The sequence below is a fragment of the Narcine bancroftii genome, chromosome 12 (assembly GCF_036971445.1).
Source record: "Narcine bancroftii isolate sNarBan1 chromosome 12, sNarBan1.hap1, whole genome shotgun sequence".
NCBI classification, from domain to species: domain Eukaryota; kingdom Metazoa; phylum Chordata; class Chondrichthyes; order Torpediniformes; family Narcinidae; genus Narcine; species Narcine bancroftii.
This window is the reverse complement of record NC_091480.1, coordinates 84370302-84388847: the sequence shown is the minus strand read 5'-3', so window position 1 is coordinate 84388847 and position 18546 is coordinate 84370302. Positions and strand designations below refer to the sequence as shown.

Below are 18546 nucleotides of genomic sequence, written 5' to 3'. Positions count from 1 at the left end.
TGTTAATATTTATTTAAAATAGTCAAAACAAAGATTCACTAAAATTAGTCCATGGAATGCTTTAAAAATCTGGAAACAACTTCTGTCTTTTTAATCTTTAAACTACAAGCATAGGATCATTCAAAAGCCATTCACCCAACTGATCAACCACTCAGTATCAACAGAATTTCAAAAGAGAAATCATGCGCTGAAATAAACCTGCAGCAGGTGAAAATGTTCGCCAGCTGGGTGATGGAGTTCTTCTGACTTCATCGAAGCCCATACTTCTCCAAAACTGACAAAACTTTCCGAAAGTAGCCAGGGTCGGGATAGCCATTCCTACAAACAAATGAGAGTCCCTTCAGGTTTAAGGAATTTGTTTCTAAAAATGAATGAAAAAAGCTGCAAATCTAAAACAAAACCAGAAATACTCAGCAGGTCAGCCAGCATCTATGGAGAGGGTAAGCATCTCAGATTAGTCGCCCTTCATCAGAACTGTGAAAAGGCAGAGAATTTTTCTTTTAGTGATAGGAGGGAAATAAGAAATGTGTTTGGCTGCTGGCCAGGAATGTTGATGCTCCAGCTATGCTGGAGAAACTCTGCAGGCCAAACGATGACTGGATTTTTCTTTGGCTTGGCTTCGCGGACGAAGATTTATGGAGGGGTAATTTCCACATCAGCTGCAGGCTCGTTTGTGGCTGACAAGTCGTATAGCAAAGATAAAGGTACATAACCAAAGTTTCAGGCTTGACCCCTTCACCAAGGTATGAGAAAATGTAGACAGGCGCTTCTTTACAGTATTTGGATGCAATTTATACAAACGCCCAGTTTAAGGGCTAGTGATAAAGCCATATTGTCATCACCTATACAATTTCATTTAGCTTCATTGTGCGGTTGGCGTAATTTGCCAGGAAAATCTGCTTGTTCTTCCAATTATGCCATTGGAATAATTTTGACTGATTTGGAGTTCCTTGATTTTAAAGTTGGAGTCCATCACGGTTCTCCAATAGAAAAAGTAGAGGGACCTTTGTTCCAAGTTTGATCAGTTACTTCAACTGACTTGGCATTTAAAATTGGAAGAGGAATGCCTCTGAACTCTCCAGCCAGATGGCATTAACATGGACTTTGCCAGTTTCTGCTAGCCCACTCCCCATTCTTCCTCTCTCTCCTCCATCCCTCTGTCCTCCAGCTCTCTGCCCCTTCCCTCTCCATTCACAGAGCCATCCCTCCTCCCCCTGTTTGCTGGTGTGCCCTCCCTCCCTTAACCACCTATTACCTCCTGCCTGTGGGACTGAGCTCCTCCCCCACCATTTTGCTCAGGAGCCTGCCTACATTTTTTCATACTTTGATGAAGGGCTCAAGCTAGAAACATTGGGTATGTACCTTTATCTTTGTTATATAAAGATAAACTGCTGAGTTTCTCCAGCGTTGCATTTTTACCTCAACCAGGTGTCTGCGGTCCTTCATGTTTTACTCCTGTTGATGTAACAATTGCTTTTAATGTCAACAAGTCAGGGTTGAGTGAGTGTGGTCAGAGGAATGTGCTGGAACTGTGAATTGTTGGAAATGAATTGAGTGTGGAGTTCCAATGGCTTTTTTGTCATTTTATATGCTTCATATTAATTTGTCTCGGTTATTGCCACACGTATTGAGATACAGGCAGTCCCCAGGATACGAACGAATTCCATTACCTGGGTCTGTCCAAGCTGAATTTGTGCATAAGGCAGAACAGGTACAGTTCTTATTTAGCATCCATGAGATAACATTATACACACATGCAAATTGGGGAACGGTCCATTCATAAATACGAGTTGTTTGTATCCCGGACATTCGTGACCCAGGGACTGCCTGTACAGGAATCGCAGGTTTGCAGGTGCAGAAGGCTATAAATGGAATGCTGGCCTTCAGTACTAGAGGGATTGAATTTAGGAGCAGGGAGGTTATGCTGCAACTGTACAAGGCACTGGTGAGACCACATCTGAAGTACTGTGGGGAGTTCTGGTCTCCTTACTTGAGGAAGGATTTACTGGCTTGGGAGGTGGAGCAGAGGAGGTTCACCAGATGTATTCCAGGGATGAGGGGGTTAGCCTGTGAGGAGAGATTGAGTCGTCTGGGGCTGCAGTTGCTTAAATGTAAAAGAATGAGAGGAGATATTAGAGAATTGTCTAAAATTATGAAAGGCATTGTAGGTAAGTTATTCCCATTGGTGGGGGAGACCAGAACTAGGGGACATAGCCTCAAGATCCAGGGGAGTAGATTTAGAGCGGAGATAAGGAGGAACAACTTTTCCCAAAGGGTGGTAAATCTGTGGAATTTCCTGCCCATTGAAGCAGCGGAGGCGAAGGTTGGATAGATTTTTACATAGTTGGGGATAGAGGGGAAAAGGTGGAGATGAGCCTATCAACAGATCAGATGGCTGCCTCCTGCTCCTATTTCTTATGTCCTTACTGTGATAAAATGTGTTTTTTTGACCAGTCCAGCTAGTCATCCAACAGCATTTAAAAAAAGAATTACACCATTGCAGAGAGAGTCCGTTAGACCAGAGCAAATACAACATTATCCTTCCCTCCAAAAGCCAAAACAATTTAAACATGAAATAAAATGCAACTTTGCAATTAAAATACGGATTTGGGCTGTTTTCATTTTAGATTATTGAATAAATTCAAATGTTCTGTTCATAATAAATAACTATTACAAGAGATGCAGGAGGATCAGAGCCAGCACCACCAGGCTGAGGAACAGCTTCTTCCCACGGGCAGTGAGAACGCTGAACGACCAAAGGAACTGCTCACACTAACCACCTGAGACTCTCATAGTTACAAAACAATATTTACTTATTTGTATGTATGTTTACTTGTCCTGCATATGTATTGTTTGTCTGTATGTGTGTTGTGCATCTATGTGTTTTGCACAGAGAACTGGAGAATGCTATTTCGTCGAGTTGGACTTGTGCAATCAGATGACAATAGACTTGATTATTCTTAGCAGGAATTTGGCCCTCTCATAGTTATTATTTTCTCTCATTCTAACCAGAATCAGGTTGATTAAGTCTCTGCCCCAAATGATCTCTTCCATTGAGATCCAGTACCGTGTAATTTGCATTAACCATCTTGTTAAGTGTCATCCAGGGAGTAAACTAAGACTGATCATAGAAGTTGACTTACTTTAGTTTACCCCCGGTTGTGGCTGTTTTGTGTGGAATTTCATTCCATGTCACCTGGGCTGGTTTTGAAGGAAGAGATTGGACTTTGAAGATTAGGCCTCTTTTAAATGCTTTCTGCAGCAATAGTAAAACCTTCCTTCCATCAATAGAGTCAGGCAAATAGGCTTTGAACTGCCCTCCTTTATATGGTTCTCCTGGGTTTGGATCATCTTCCTTTAAAAGAGGAAAAACAAAGCATCACACTTTTAGAAGGAGCTGCGGAATTTGGTTTATTCCTTGCCACCTCCTGCCAATGAATCAAGGAGGATTTTTGTTTGACATACAGCAGGTTAACAGGCCCTTTTTGGCCCACGAGCCTGTGCCACCCAATTACACTCAAGTGACCTACAGTGGGAGGAAACCGGAGCACCCGGAGAAAACTCATGCAGACATGGGGGAGAACAACACTGGATTTGAAACACATTCACTGGCGCGGTAACAGCATTACACTAACCGCTTCTGCTCAGGAACATGGGATAGTTGTCACACCAGCTCTCACTTGGTCTTAGTCCAATGACGAGCAATTCCAAGATAATTGGAGATCAAGCTCTGGGCTTCTTTGCCCTCAGCTTTCATAATCCCAAATGTTCCTTCTCTGCTTTGACTGTTCATGGGTGAGACACCTAGGAGTCAAGGCAAGTGGTGTATGTCTCCAAGGATGATTTAACCACATGGTTGAATCTTTTCCTCTGTCCAATCATTTCCCACAACAGAGCTTGGCCTGTCAGTTTTGGCAATGTCTAGTGCAGGCCGTGTAAATGACATTGGCCTGCTCCTCATAGTTGACTAAGTATAACTGGGCCTCGATATTAGGTATGCTGATTTGGAAAAGGGCTCTGAAGTTGATTTGCTTTTCCTTTTACTGAAATTGGGGGCTATGCCCACGGATACTGTTAGGTCTGCTTTGTTCATGAATGAGTGAGACAAACACCAGACTGAGTCGAAATCAGGGTTCTTTGTTCTTTATTACCGGATTGTAACACTTGCAACTAACAATGTTAGTCGGAGAATGCATTCTGCCATTATCAGCAAAATGGTGATTTTTTATACCCTTGGATACGTGCTTAGAACATCATCATATCATTACTTGTCCAATGACTAAAACTGTTGCTATCCTTTCCCTGCTAGCTTCCTGCCTCTCAATCCATCAATGTCTCTCTTATCTTGTAAGTACAAGGATGCATTCACATCTTGTTACAGCCCTGCACAGGGTAACTCCTTACACATTCCCATCTCATGATGTTTTACCTTACAATACCCATGGTAGATGGTCCCACTCTCAGAAGGATATAGCAGGGAACAGATCACCCCTGACACTGGGCACATTCGGAATGACCATGACTTTATAGAGCTATTCCACCTCTCCTCTAATTTCTCTCTACCCGTCTTTCTCTCTTTTCATTAGTCCCTCCCAACCCCAATATTTTCTCTTGTCCTGAACTAATCCTGCCTAATCCAAGTGCCTCCTAACAGATCCAATAACCCTGAAAAAGGCACAATTGAAGACCTGGCCCTCCCTCCCTAAGATGTGGTCTTGGGATTAACATCGGACCTTCCAATGGGTCATCTACAAGGAGCGCTGCAGTGGGCCCATGACTAAAATATTTGCTGATGCTACTACAAAGAAGCTTCAGCAGAGCACATGAATGTCTAGGCCTTGGTGGGTTTAGACATGCATACAGCACGGTAACAGAACCTCCGGCTATCCAAATACACCCAATTCTCCTCAACCCCCCTGTACGTCTTGAAGGATGGGAAGAAACCCACACAGACACGGGGAGAATTCACAAACTCCTTCCAGACGGTGCCAGATTTGCTGGAACTGTAATCGTGTTGCGCTAACTGATTGCATTCCTAACAAATAACTGAAATTAGTAACAGGCTCTCAGCACAATGCCCCACTACAGTGATTCCATGTGAGTGGATGAACTAAAAATTAAGGTCATTTGTAAATAGTGTGGGCAGAGACCATGATTGAAAGGCAAAGGGAAAGGAAAAGATCGTCCACAGAAGACTAATTTTCCATTTCCTATTTTCCCCTTGCACAAACCCCCATTTATTTTATGACTGCTCGAAAGAAGCATTGGTGGAGTGCCAGTAGGGTTATCACAGGATAGAATGATCTCTGCCTGAAACCTTGGCTTTTTATCAAGCACAACTCTTCACAGAATTATTATTTTATTGCAGTTTACAGAAATGAAAGCACTAGACCAGTGGTTCTCAACCTTCCCCCAGCCACCCCCCCCCCCACCCACTCACATGCAACCAACCTTAAGTAATCCCTTAGAGCAACAATGGTAATAGGTGGCATGTAACTGGGGGGGAAATAAAGGCTGAGAACCACAGCCATAGAGAAATTGGGAGGGAGGAGTTACTTAAATAAGACCAACAAGTTGCCCTTTATTTAACAAGTAGCCTAATCCTTCTTAACCACGCCAGGGTTCTTACCTTTTGGGAGCCATCAGGAATGTCGTAGGTTATCTGCAAAGTCATGTCTTTCAGAAAGCCACTTAACCCAATATTCAGAACTGCACAACTCATCGTTGGTGCACACGGGCTTTTATTTTTAGTCAGGGTAGTTTCTGGACCACAGGCCAGACAGACTTCCTGATTAACTGCACGACATTCCTTGCACAAAGCTTGGCCACAGTCCTCCTTTGACAACTTGCCACCTTTCCCGCAATTGCAGCATTCACTTAATTCCTTTGCATCCATTCCTATCGCCGGACTTCTGTAGTGACTCTGCAGAGAGTTCCTCGCGGATTTGCTTTCTTGTGCCTCAATCTCATTTCTCTCAGTTGGCTGCTGGATATATTTTGCTTGCATTTGGCCTTTTGAAGCTGGGGTTGACTCGGTGATATATTGACCATTTTTTCTTTGATGCGATGACAAGGCTGACATGTCAGTGGAAGGAAATATTGGCAATGACTGCGTGCCGCCTTCCACCCGATTGCGAAGGGAGGGGCTCTCTTTATTGCACCAATGGCTTTCCTTTGTTAGTCTGTTTGAGGTCAGATTGAATCTATCAGGCAATGTCTTCCTTGTCTTAACTCCTTCTACATCTCCAATCTGCTTGATTGCCCTCTGACATTTATAATCACCTTGATCTTGAAGCAACTCAAGCCCACTCACTTCCTCAAGAGTTTTTGGAGATCTCTTCTGATCCATAAATGGACTGTGTTCCTGCCGCAAATTTAATACAGGGCTATCCCTCTCATTTGGATACTGTATCTGCTGGTTCCAAGACTGCTCCTCACCATCTGGCAGAGAATTACAAAGTTTAGAACTCTCTGACGCCTTCCAGTGACCCATGCTCTCAGTAAATTCTTTCTCCAACTGAAACAAAGGCGGTTCTTCTCTTTTTGCAGGTGTTTTCAGAATGACACAATCCATATGGGAATCTAGCGTTTTGCTGTCTTCAGGCTTCCTGGCCAACGGAGCCCTACCCAATGATGTCAAATCTGCAGATCTGGTGCATTTCTCTCCCTCTGTGTCCTTCAGCTTTTCTGTATCAAGTAATGGATGCTGATTGGACGCTGAGATGGACGCCGGGCCCATACGGGACATGTCTTCCAAAAATGTGTATTTTAACTCGGGTTTAAACGTTTCTATTACTTTCAAGCAATATTCATATGTGCCAATAATGTAGAAACCAGCCTTGGAAGCAAAAAATTTTACTTTGGGGAATTTATTCTTGAGTGAACATCTGAATTGCTCCATATTTTTCTCTGGGCTAGCTACTATGCCAAGATCCTCATAAGAAAGGAACTGTTGAGTCAAATGCTTCATGACCAATGTGTAAAGGGACAAAATGTCTTCCTTTGCAGCTATGACATTGTCCCAATTCCTTGCTGTTAATTTCAATGCTATAGTATCTCCCAGCAATTGTTCATTAAAAGTAACCTCAGTTCTGATTCTGATCTGTCTAATGGAGAGATCATGGATGTCTTTAACATAGGACCATACAACTGAATCTATTAGAAGCTCTTCTGTGACAGGAACTCTTTCTGTCAGATCTACTTCAGAGGGCTTTTCTTGGAAATTATTGGCAGCTTCTAAGGACCGCTTTGATTTCAAGCGTCCAGAGAAACTGTTGGTTTTTCGCAATGATGCTTTGCTCGACCTTCTGGACTGGTTCGTCTGCGTGGTGTCCACCACTGTATCTCCCAGGTGAAAGAGAGTGCCTGCTGATGTTTCAAAGTGGCATGGCTTTACAGGGCCAAGTGCTTTGTTATGTTGGTCATTATTTGGACAAAGACTAGAAGAATCTTCATCGCCCTTGAACAAAATGTCACTGGCTGTTTTGTCAGGGCTTTTCAGGAGCTTGGCCTGATTGGTTAACAGAGAAAAATCTGTGGGTGTAACCAACTGGCCTGTTCCAGTGGTGGCTGCCTTGTCAGCATTAGTACATATTTGAGTGGTAGTGGTACTGTGGTGGGGAACTTGCTGCATTTCCCAACTCTTGGTGTCCATCAGTAAACCTTTTGCCTTACTAGAGCCTGTCATCAGTTGATTAGCTGTCTGGTCAGGCTTAAGATCTAAATTATCCTTAGCTACTCTGCTTCCCATCATAAATGCATTGTCAACTTCCCGTTTACCATTGAAGGTTGGAGCCAATTTGTGATCCTTTCTGACATCTGTCTTTGGAGATTCTCCCCGTTTAAATGAACTGCGGTCCTTCAATTCTCGCAGAGAATGAGGTATACTGCTGCTACTAGCCGAGTAATCTTCAGGAAAGCTACCTGGAGTAACATGCATTTCTCCCTGAGACCTAACGCACAGTTCTTCCTTCAAATCCTGCAGATGCTTCTTGGCTAAGGAGCAATCATGTGATGTGCCTATTAGATAAAAACAGTCAACATCTTCATTGAAAATTATTTGGGAAAATTGTGCCTGGAGGCTTACACAGATCTCTTGCAGCAATTTTTCGTCAGAAGTTATGCTTTGCTTCATGACCTGCTCTTTGCGAAGTATGGACTGAAAGCTCTGGTAGAGTTGAGAAAGTTCATGATGTGCTTGCTGCAGCGATGTTCCTTTGTCCAAACAGCCAGAGGCTGCTTGCAAATATAACATGGTGATACTGTCTTCCGTTATATCCAATACCTCCACAAGGTTCTTATGCAGGATGCTTTGATACCTATCTTTACAAAATGTCTGAATATACAGATAAATATCATAATCCATCAATAAAGTGCAATTCTCAATAGGGCTTGTATACAGTTTGGTTTGCTGCAAATCTGTGCCTCTCTTGTCAGTCCCACGAACAGATTTTTGCAATTCTAAATCATCCGCCTTAGCGTGACAATCTGCATTTGATTTCCAAGAATCTTGCCTAATGCTGTTTGAAGTTTTGAATGCTGTCCTTTCTTGACCATCGCACAGTTGGTCCTTAGTTTCATCAGAGTTGGTGGTGCTTTGGTCAGCTTTTAAACTGAGTGTGTGATGAATTTCTCCAGTAATTTCCTTTATGTCAGAGAATCTTCCATCCACGATGCACCGCTCTGCTTTCTGATCAAAGGTAAATTGAACACCTTTATGCGTCTTCTGAAAATGTTGCATTAACAGTTTCCCACCAAAGAGTTTTCCATAATCTATTGTCACAGAAATGTGGGGGATGACCTGTTGTCAAAATAAAGATTAACAGTAATTAGTATCCATTCTCCTTCTTTCTTCTTTGGCTTGGCTTCGCGGACGAAGATTTATGGAGGGGTAATGTCCACGTCAGCTGCAGGCTCGTTTGTGGCTGACAAGTCCGATGCGGGACAGGCAGGCACGGTTGCAGCGGTTGCAAGGGAAAATTGGTTGGTTGGGTGTTGGGTGTAAATAGTAAACCTACACAGAGACCCAAGATATTTCAGTTTTCTTTAAATTAGACCATTGGTTCTCAAACTTTTATTCCCCTCTCTCATACCACCTTAAGTAATCCCTTACTAACTTATGCCATAGTAAAGGATTACTTAACGTGGTATGTGAGTGGAAAGAAAAAGGTTGAGAACCACTATAGGGAGGGGGGACTTCCTCCTCTTTTAATGAAGTGAACATATCTCTTATTTTGAAGGGGAAAGAATGAACTGAATGTACCTCTTATAGACCCATTTCTTTACTTAATGTAGATATGAAGATCTTATCTAAAATTTTAGCCTATAGAATAGAGAATATTTTACCATTAATTATCAATACTGATCAGACAGGTTTTATTAAAAACACTCATATTATCATATACATTGACTATTGAATATAGTACATCTTCCCTCTAACGAATAAATGTGTGTTATCGCTAGATGCCAAAGAAGTCTTTGATCGGGTTGAATGGGAATATATGTTTGCAGTTTTAAAGAAATTTAATTTTGATCCAGTTTTTATTAAGTGGATTAATATATTATAATATATTTATGCTCCATGGCTTCAATGCACTCAAATATGCAACAATCAAATATTTTTAGCCTTTATAGGGGAACTCGACATGGTTGCCCTTTGCTTTTTGATCTTAGATTGGAACCTTCAGCGCAGCTTTGTGGGATACTAGAGAATTCAATGGTATTTTCAGAAAGAAATTTGAACATAAAGTTTCCTTATTTGCAGATGATCTTTTATTATATATTTCTAACCCCGAGACTTCATTACTAACCATATTATCACTGTATGCTCAATTTAGTAAATTTTCTGGGCCTAGAATAAATTTTTATAAGAGTGAATTACTATCCATTAATGGATCTTTGACAGTTTACGCCAATTTCCCTTTCAAAATAGTTAAAGATCAGTTTAAATATTTGGGAATTACAATTTAAAAGAGTTGCAAGAATTTATTAAAACAAAACTTCCTTGGCCTAATTAAACAGACTAAACAATCAACAGAATGGACATCTTTGTCTATGTGAATGATTGGACAAAGCAATTAGAATGAACATTTTACCTAAATTTTTGTACATGTTCCAATCCTTACCAATTTTTGTTCCTAAAACCTAATTTGACTCATTAGATTTGATTATTTCTTCTTATATGTGGCAGGACAAACAGCCTCGTAAAACAAAACTTATCTTCAAAGAAATAAAAAGCTTGGGGGCTTGTCTCTCCCAAACTTTAGATATTATTATTAGACAGTTAATATATAAAATGTATTATTGTTATTACATTTTGATACCTTAGATGATCACCCTGCTTGGGTGGAAATGGAATTGAATTTTTCAAAAAAAGTTAGCAGATTAGACTCTTCCTTAGCTTTCTCATTTTCAAGATTAACAGATAATCTGATTATGAGACATAGATTATGGGTATGGGCACAATTTAGAAGATTGTTTCCTTAGTATTTCCATCTTTTTCAGCCAACTAAGCTGGATGCAGGTTTTAGAGAATGGGTTGGACTGGGTATGAGGAGACTTTGGGATTTATATATCCAAGTCAACTTTGCATCATTTGAACAGTTAATTAGACCTTGCAGTACTGATTTGAGTCCATTTTATTTTAATAGCATACATTCTATCCTTATTATGACAATTGCATTATAAATTGCAGAATCAATATTTAAAATGGAAACTATCCATTCAAGCGTTTCACACTCCACCCAAGGAATTAGGAACAAAGTTCTAATTACAATCTTAGAAATTTACATAGCCTAGTTGTTTTTATAGAAAGGGGCAATTAAAAATGACATAATTTTAACAACTTTAAGTTGTAATCCTTTATGATTCAATTAATTGAACAGTAAATAGTCATTTTAACAAATTATCAACAGTCAGCATACATAATTCGCTCTTAAATTTGAAAAGATTCCCCAGCAACCTGGAAACAACACCTCACAAAAGAAACCAGGAAACCTTACACTACATAACATTCTTGGTTTTCATGAAGATTTTCAATATTTATCCTCAAGTAGAATAAATAATAAGCTATTGGTATTTTTTTGAAAGTATTTATAACATTTCTACTGAAAGTCCTGTATATTCAGAACTTTCTTTTGTATCATACGTATAAAATCTGAGCCTTAATTTGGCACCTCACATGTGAAACATAAAAAGAAAATCCGTATGAAAATATATGAATAATTCTTCATTACCTCATCAACTTTGATCTCAGTGTTGACAGATTTCACTTTTAATTTGTACTGTTTCCCATTTATTTCAAGAATATGATTCTCAACTTGGAGAACTCGTTGAGCCACTGAGTAAGGAATACAAAAAAATTACAATTAAAATCTTAAATATAGAGACTTGCTAACATTGCCAGACAGCTATTAAAAAACGGCCTCAAAAGCATTGCAGTTCCACAGTGCCAGTGAACCAGTTCAATTCTAACCCCTTTCGTGCAATTAATTTTTAATTTTTTTAAATTTAAACATGCAGCACGGTACCAGCCCCTTTGCCTCATGAGCCAATTGATCTACAAGCCTGGTACATTTTGAAGGATAGGAGGAAACCCATGCAGACACAAGGAGAATGCACCAGATTCAAACCCCAGTCACTGGCGCTATATCAGCATTGCACTAACTAACCGTGCCTCCCTATTTTATTCCCTTCAGAAAACTATTGTTAAATCCACTTCTCCTGCATTGTCCTTGTGTTGGCAGCTCCTGCACCATTTCTGAACAATACCAGAGAAACCTGGTGATAGCTGAGGTTACAGCTATGCCACTAAATGCAGCCTAAAAGAAAACCTGTTGCCTTGAGAGCTAATTATGGATTGCCATCTTAAAACATGCAAACAATAGGGTTGAACTGGATTGAGCAGCAGTTTTAAAAGGGGATCAAATAATTGCATTTAGAGGATGAGTCAGACCACTTTTGGAAAACAAGTTGCAGAGGACAGGATTGGGTTATTTTGTTGTTAATCAAGCAGGATTTCATCCTGCTCTTAGTGACTGAGATTAATTCATGTACATAATAACTATCCTCCACTTAAACATCCTCCTCTGGAAACCACACTACTTTTGCAGTACAAAGTTGCTTTAATTTCCGTTTGCTCCAGTTTTCAAAGGGAATCTGTTCTGGGGATAAACTGATATAGATTGATTGCTGAGTTGTTTGGCACGTTCTCATTCCCACTCATGGTGCCGTAAACACCAAGTTTCCTTTTACCGACTCTTAGTCCGTCAGTCTGTTGCATCTGAGCAAAAACGAGGGTGTTTTTCTCCGAGCAATGAAGAGAATTCCAAATGCAGGAGTCGAGAGCAGGACGTGATTGTAGTTAAAAACACAGAAATGCTAGAGAAACTCAGCAGGTCTCGCAGAGTCCACAGGAGATAAAGATATATGTGACAGAGTATATAGGTAGGTTTTTGGGAGATAAATTGGGAAAGGTCACATACAAACACTTTAAAACAGATCTTATTTAAAATACTGGAGCATTGCACCATGGTAGACGTATCGGCTCCAGAGCTTTTGCAAGAGCTTTTGAAGAATGCTCGAGACTTCACTAATGGATTGTTGTTTGCAAAAGGCAACAGATGAAAGAGCATGCAGGAACTGCTGCTGTCTGGAAGAGAACTTGGTGTTCTGAGAGGGTCATGTGGCTTTGCAAGCAGAGAGAGCCAAACAGGTTTTCTCTCGGGGACAGCGAGACACACACACACACACAGATCACTTGTACAGTGTTACAGTCAGCAGACAGCAGCTGGGTCTAGAACAGGACAAACTGGCAAACTTAGGGAAAGCACAGTTGTAAGACGGTCTAGTCAAAACCCTTGTGTTTCATGTGGAATAAGGGAAACAAGAAGGAACTCTGTGGTGACCTGAAAGAAAAAGGTTATCATCTGGAGGACCCTGAAGGGGCAGGTTTTGTCAACAAGACTCTGAACTGGCTGATTAAAAAGGAACAACAAATCTCTCTCTGAAAACTGACAAGAACCTTCCTGAGCGGTAACCATTTACCTTTCAAGCACCAAAGCCTGGTGAACTTTATACATGTTAAATTCTGTGCACAGTATAAGAGTTGCCTGCAACCAGTGAACTTGGAGGAGTGAGAAGTGAGATTGGACTCTGAACCAAAGAACTTTTCTGAACTTACACACACATGTGTGCTTAGAATTAGAAGGGGGTTAAGTTAGGTTTAGTAAGTCAATAGAGATAAGTTAAAGTTTGATTATATTTTCATATTTAAAGATAATTAAAAGCAACTTTTATTTAAGTAACCATTTGCTGGATGAATATTGCTGCTGGGTTTTGGGGTCCTCTGGGCTCATAACACTATAAAGAGAAAGGTTTTCCATTTTGCATCACCGGGCAGGCAGCATCCAAACATTCGGCAGTACTTCCGGTGAGTACGACCCGCGTCATTACAGGGGCGGGATCCCCCTTAAACTGCTGGGTACATCCCCCTGCAATATAAAAGGTGCTTCCAGCACCTTTGCCCCAGTAATCGCACCTGGGTCCCAGGAGAGATACCCAGGTGCTGCAGTTTAAAAGAGGCCAATAAAAAGTGTTGGCTGTATCAAAGTGCCCATAACATTTGCAATTTGATTCAAGAACCTCCACTAGACCCTGCCATTGACAACCAAATTACTCTCCATATTTCGTTTTGATTCAAGCTTTAGGAACCACCGTTCGCTTTATCAGAGGTTGGCTAATGTTCGTTCCTCTTTGCATCCTACCTTCTTCCTCATCAAAAATTATATAAGCAGATGAGAGCAACTGATTCGGGAACACCACGTCGATGACTTCACCTCCTCCATTCTTAGCCCGCAAGAAGTGGATTGTGAGTTTATCTTCAAGACTCCTCTTTGGAACACCCGTGGGGAGATTAGACACCAGTATGGTTTTCTTCATTTTAATCTGAAGCAGAGAAAGTTTAAGCACAAAAAGTTTCCAATGAATTCTGCAGTCCCTTAATTGCGGCAGTGACTACAAAAGTGCTTCAGTGACTGCAACTCATACAGCAACTTTCACCAGATATAAAAGGTGCCACCAAACACATCACAGGCAAAACCTCCCCATTATCCAAACATCCTCAGGGAACGTTGCTGTCAGAGAGGATCACGCCATCCAGCACACATTCTGTTCTCGCTGCTGCCATCAGGACAGAGGTGCAGGTGCCACAAGACTCGCACCACCAGGTTCAGGAACAGCTGCTCCCCCTCCAGCGTCAGACTCCTCAACGACAAACTCAATCAGAGACTCATTTAGGGACTCCTACTTGTGCACTTTGTTTTTATTCTCTCTGTATTGCACGGTCAGTTTGTTTACACGTGTACTTTTGTTTTGCACTACCAATAAGTGGTAATTCTGCCTTCCCCTCAGGAAAAAGATACTCAGGGTTGTAGGTGATGTCATGTATGTACTCTGACGATAAATCTGAAATCAGAATCTGAAAAAACAAATTGTCTCTTTCTGTCTTCTTTCATCTGGGGTTCTGAGTTTCATGCAGCCAAAACTAAACTTGGAGGTGGGTCTGAAGTTATTGCTGGAAGTGAGGAAAGGCCTCAGATATCACTGGGGAGAATTGGCTATTGTTAAACCTTCTACACTTGGGCATCAAGTATCTTCTGGAGAGTTAAAATCAGGGATCAGGCATTGATTCTCCATCCCCATCACCCCACTGTCCATTCACATAAGTGGGGGAGGGGGATAGATTGGCATGCTCTAAGATACACCACTGATTTAAGAGCTGATCCCCTCAATTAGAAAATATGAATGAAAAAAAGAGAATTTTTTGACTGCCCTGCAAGAGGATATCAGTGTCACACTTGGTTGGACTGGATAAATATTTCGAATTTTTCACAGGCCATGAACGAATCAGATGGATTACTGGACCTACACAGTGGCTGTCACAGCATCAGATGTCCCAGAGCTTTCTGTGTTTGTTAATGTCTTCACTGAACATGCAGCCAGTGTTAATGCAGGAAGTACTGCTGCGCTCAATTTGAACACAACAAGATCTCATCAATTGCAAATCTCTAATAAGCAGGTGACCTTTTGAATTCAAAACCCACCACAGGGGTTTGAGGATTTGAATCAGGTTGACAAAATTCAAAGTATAAAGCTGGGATCACATCACTTCTGAATCAGTGGGAAACTCTCAGTCGAAGTGTTCACTCCTAGAGTTATCGAAAGATACAGGCCAGAATCAAGCCCATTAGCCTATCGATCACCCATTTAATGGATTAATGGGAGGGACTGGGAAGAACACGGGTGACTGGGCTTCTGAACTTTTTTCTGTCCTGCAACTCTATAATTCTACATCACTACATAACACGAGTACCCCAACAAAAAGTCATGGATTTGCAACCTGCTGAGTGTGAGGTCAATAATGTCCAAGACTGGTGATATACAGGAAGTCAAGGGGGACTCGCCAGCTAGGGTGGGACTTGCAGGCCATTACATCCTACAAGGTGAAGCCTAACCTCATAAATGGCTATGATGCCTCACCACCCGATGTGGGTGCTAATTAAGGATGAGCTCCAAGTCGCATTGACTGAATGGGCCCCTAGACTAGAAACCCACAAAGAGTCCTCTCCAAATCTCTTTCCCCCATCAATGTATCCATGGAGAGTCCTTGGAAAGTGCAGAGCCCTTCTCATTTCTCAGGAACCACCACCCTATGAAGGCAAACATCAATGAAGAAATTCACCATCCCCTCACTGACTGCTTTTGACTACACATGGAAGTCAAGACTCCAGGTCTGGTGCAAGGATAATGTCCATGATGCAGGAGAGCGCCTCGCTCTACTGTTTGCTTCCACGCACCCTCCAGCCACAGTACTGGCGTGAGACTGCGCAGAATTCTCTCATTCCTCTGGAAGGATCAATAACAGTCTTCCTCCCAGTTCTGGGTGAATTGCACCTTCCTGAAACACAGTCCCTAGGATGGCAACAGATGTTAAGAGTGCAAGGGGAAAGGTTTGGGGGATCCCAGAGAGGGGTGGGAGTCTGGAAGCGGGCTCAATTTTAACCTTCAAGGATTTGGATGGGAGAGGTCTGGTGGGGCAGGTCAGTGGGACTAGGCCGACTAGAAGGGCCGAAGGGGGTGGGGGGGGCTGCATTTCTGAGCTCTGAAAGCATCCATCAAAAAGCGTCACGCCCGCTCTGACTTGCAGGAAGCCCCGTCCAAGCGGAGAAGGAACCGGGCAGCAAGATCGTCGAGTCTGGGCGTGGTGGCCGGGGGGGGGGGGGGGGGGGGGGGGGAGACTCAAAACCCCCCCAATGCGGAACCACACACACAATAGCTGCGGGGTGGGGGGGGGGGGTCGAGTCACCCCCCTCCCCCTCCCCCTCCCCACCGACCCAAGGGACCACTTAGAAGAGAAGCCGCTTTGGATGGGGAGAACGGAGCCCGAGACTGAGGCGGCAGGGACTGTTCCACCCAGCCCGGGGTATCAGGGCTTCCCGCTGAGACGAGCACTTCCTCGATCTAAATGCCAGCGTCAAACGACATGGCTTGAACCCCCCACCACCCACCACCAAAGCCCTCCGACTCGGGGGGATAAGGGGGCGGCTCGCTGAGGGCTGTCTGCATTTTGCTACGAGCCAGGCGATGCTTCTTTGATGCCATTTGAAATTAACATGGGCCTCTGCAACATGGAAATTAACCAGGCCACCCGCGTCCAGAGCAAACCCCCCCCCCCACCACGTCTGTGCTGCATTGGGTTCAGGGTGACGGCTCCTCTGTGCCTTCCACCCCCCCCCCCCCCCCTCCGCAGAAGGATCCACTTGCTGCGGTCGGAGCTTTCGGTTTTGCACCCCCCCCCCAAAAGATTCCTGCAGATGTTGCCCCCCCTACCCACCCACACACACCCCCCCCCACCCACCCACACCCCCCCCCCCCCTACCCACCCACACCCCCTTCCCGTGGAGAGAAGCCCCGGGGAGCTCGCTGAATGGTTTCTATCGAACTCCGCCAGCACAGAGAAGGGACCGAGTCCTACCTCCGTCTACCCCGCCGATCCGCGTTGAAAACAACCACCACCAAAAAAAACCCCCCGCTGCGAGATGAGCAGATGCGAAAGTGAAAGCGGATTTGGCTTCAGCTTTGGGTCCCATCGACATGAAGTGCCTCCCCAAGTTCGGACAAACACCGTTTCGATTCTCCGCCTAAACGTGGGCTTCGTCGTTTACCAATGCTGGGGCAAGGAGCACCGGTCAGGTTTGCAGGGCCAGGAGCTCTCCCCTCTCCCGCGGCCAGAGTTGCCGAACTCTTCCAAGTGTTGGCTTGGGAATCTTCTTGCATTTTAAAGCCCGGTAAAGCACCAAAGAGAAACATTCCCATATATATAGAGAGATAGATATAGAAAGGGTCTTCAGGGTTAGGGGACGATTGCAGCCAGGCAATGAGACCCCCAAGGGTAATTGTGCCTTGTGAGATGGGACATAAACTCGCTTAAACCTGTGGCAGGAGGAGTCGAAGAGTAAAACAATGCCAGAGAAACTCACCAGAACAAACCTTCATCAAGGTAGGGCAAACCCTCATCAAGGTAGGGCAAACCCTCATCAAGGTACGGCAAACCCTCATCAAGGTACGGCAAACCCTCATCAAGGTAGGGCAAACCTTCATCAAGGTAGGGCAAACCCTCATCAAGGTAGGGCAAACCCTCATCAAGGTACGGCAAACCCTCATCAAGATAGGGCAAACCCTCATCAAGGTAGGGCAAACCCTCATCAAGGTACGGCAAACCTTCATCAAGGTAGGGCAAATCCTCATCAAGGTAGGGCAAACCCTCATCAAGGTAGGGCAAACCCTCATCAAGATAGGGCAAACCCTCATCAAGGTAGGGCAAACCCTCATCAAGGTGCGGCAAACCCTCATCAAGGTAGGGCAAACCCTCATCAAGGTAGGGCAAACCCTCATCAAGGTAGGGCAAACCCTCATCAAGGTAGGGCAAACCCTCATCAAGGTAGGGAAAACCCTCATCAAGGTAGGGCAAACCCTCATCAAGGTAGGGGAAACCCTCATCAAGGTAGGGAAAACCCTCATCAAGGTAGGGCAAACCCTCATCAAGGTACGGCAAACCATCAAGGTAGGGCAAACCTTCATCAAGGTAGGGCAAACCCTCATCAAGGTAGGGCAAACCCTCATCAAGGTAGGGCAAACCCTCATCAAGATAGGGCAAACCCTCATCAAGGTAGGGCAAACCCTCATCAAGGTGCGGCAAACCCTCATCAAGGTAGGGCAAACCCTCATCAAGGTAGGGCAAACCCTCATCAAGGTAGGGCAAACCCTCATCAAGGTAGGGCAAACCCTCATCAAGGTAGGGAAAACCCTCATCAAGGTAGGGCAAACCCTCATCAAGGTAGGGGAAACCCTCATCAAGGTAGGGAAAACCCTCATCAAGGTAGGGCAAACCCTCATCAAGGTACGGCAAACCATCAAGGTAGGGCAAACCTTCATCAAGGTAGGGGAAACCCTCATCAAGGTAGGGAAAACCCTCATCAAGGTATGACA

The 18546-nt window shown here is 43.4% G+C and overlaps 1 protein-coding gene across 2 annotated transcripts in view; it reads right to left on the bottom strand.

The window, feature by feature from the left end:
- LOC138747761 (uncharacterized) overlaps positions 1–17285 on the bottom strand; it is a 40618-nt gene extending 23333 nt beyond the window's left edge. The window contains exons 1-6 of one of the 2 annotated variants that reach the window (XR_011347647.1): positions 17033–17285; positions 13764–13944; positions 11235–11338; positions 5630–8800; positions 3144–3355; positions 199–318 (exon numbers count right to left, since the gene is read on the bottom strand). Coding sequence is in view for 1 of the 2 variants with exons in the window: in XM_069907315.1 (XP_069763416.1) it covers positions 249–318; positions 3144–3355; positions 5630–8800; positions 11235–11338; positions 13764–13938 (3732 nt within the window). In the remaining variant the exon portion in view is untranslated. Of the gene's footprint in view, positions 1–68; positions 319–3143; positions 3356–5629; positions 8801–11234; positions 11339–13763; positions 13945–17032 lie in introns of those variants that run through there. The other variant, XM_069907315.1, reaches the window with a different exon arrangement.
- Between the last annotated feature and the right edge of the window lie 1261 nt (positions 17286–18546).